We start from the raw sequence: 1,785 nt of genomic DNA on the forward strand, positions 1-1,785 counted from the left end.
GCTGGCTGTTTTGAGGGTCCGCCGGTAGTGCCCTGCGTTGTGTTTCAGAGTTTGCATCTCTCTTCTTCTTTTCGCTCTTTTTCGCCCCTTTGATGCGCCAGGGGCAACCCCGTCAGGGGGTCCCCTCGGCTCTTTCTCATCACCCCCGCCACCTCCAGGCCGTCGTCCGCTTCCCCCCGCTCCTGCAAGTCCCCCGTCACTCCCCCGTTGTTGACCGGAAGTGCCTGTTTTGCCTCCGTCCTTCGGTGCCGACGACTGGCTTCCACTGCCTTTCTCACTGCCTGATGCTGCTCCCTTCTTGTCCGTGCCATGTTGCGTTGTCTGTCGTGGCCCCCCTGCCATCGTTGTGCGTGGCCTAACAGTTGCACCATGTGTTCTTGCAGGCAAAGTGCCCTGTATCCTGTCTTTGGAAACAGAGCGGTCCCCTCTGCGGCTCTGTGTCATACTTGGTCTGCCAACGCTAACAGTCCGCCTCGACGCGGCATGCCCACGAGGCGACAAGCCGCGGGACACACTGAGGGGACGCTTACCCGCCGGCGCGGGGGACGGACCGCTTCGAACCGGTTTCACTGCACTGGTGGTGCTAGACTGAGTTCTGCTTGGCGGTGCAGACGTTGACCGTGCCGGCCGGCTCGCTACAGTGCTGTACAGCTCAGGTAAGTGACTCGGCGGCCGGCCGCCAGCTTCTCCGGTGCCACTGGATGACCCAGAAACGCCTCCGGTGGAGGCAGCTGTAAACAGACTACGGGGGTCTGTTACACGACTAGAGAAGGGATGCCAGCCGCCCAAGTCGCGTCTGTCAAGGTCAGCTAGTTCTAGTGCCTCTTCCAAATCCCTTTGCGAATCCTGTTTTGTGCCTGCAGACCGGTCTATGAACGGTGATTCTTCAAGATCCCACCAATCAGAGGTGTCAAACGATATTCCGTCCAAAACTGACGTTTCGGAAATTGTTTGCAAAGGTGCCCACCCTGAACGCGGAGTCAGCAACAAGGGAGACGCGGGCTTCCTGGGATGACTGAAAGGCACTTGCTTTGGATATGATAGCCTTAATGAACCACCTGTAGCGCCTGGTTCAGACGCACTGCGGTTCACGCCGAGTGCAGCGACTCCATCCCCGGGTACCGCCACGTCACTTGATGAATGCTGTCCCTGGTGGAGTGACGTTCCAGCGCTGTCATCACCGTTTGTTTCGCCATTTTCGATCATTTGTGCCTGCTCCAGGAGGAAAGTCCAGTGCTGGACCATTTGCTGGGAAACAGCCCTTACTGCGTTGGAGCCATGGTGAAGCCTCGGCAAGACAGAGGACATAAGGGCAGCTGCCGCCAAAGCCTTCTCAGCTAAGGCGCGTATCACAGCAGCCTCCTCTTCTCTATTCGAAGGTGACGAATTACCTCCTAGAATGTCTTCAATGTGGACATCATCACTAGATCCCTCACTTCTCACCGGGAAATCAGAAGCCCGACTATCATCATGCCCCGTTGACCAAACCATAGATGAACCAGTCGGCGAAACGTGGGGTGGGGGATGTACATTTCCTGTTCCTTCTTGTGTCCCCACCGAAGTGGCGAAAGGACCGGCGTCCTGAGCAACACCGCCAGGTGAGCAAAAAGGATCAGGGCTGGGAGATTCAGATACGCCATCCGGCGGAGACTTTCCGTCGCTCCGGTCTCCATCCGATGAGGCTAGACGCCGAGTGTTTCCAGTGGCATAGGGGCACCAACAACGGCGGAATCGGGGGTCCTCCCTGGACTTTGACTGGAGAGCAGCAAGGAAGCTCTCGACCGG

At 57.9% G+C, this 1,785-nt stretch overlaps 1 protein-coding gene across 1 annotated transcript in view; it reads right to left on the reverse strand.

The window, feature by feature from the left end:
• Positions 1 to 1,491, reverse strand: part of TGME49_318130 (Toxoplasma gondii family E protein) — a gene marked incomplete at both ends in the record, with an annotated part of 3,354 nt that extends 1,863 nt beyond the window's left edge. Inside the window, one exon of the mRNA XM_002369711.2 lies at positions 1 to 1,491. This exon is cut by the window's left edge and continues 1,863 nt beyond it. Coding sequence (XP_002369752.2) covers positions 1 to 1,491 — 1,491 coding nt within the window.
• Positions 1,492 to 1,785: the final 294 nt, after the last annotated feature.

The sequence above is a fragment of the Toxoplasma gondii genome, chromosome IV, assembly GCF_000006565.2.
Source record: "Toxoplasma gondii ME49 chromosome IV, whole genome shotgun sequence".
Taxonomy (NCBI): domain Eukaryota; phylum Apicomplexa; class Conoidasida; order Eucoccidiorida; family Sarcocystidae; genus Toxoplasma; species Toxoplasma gondii.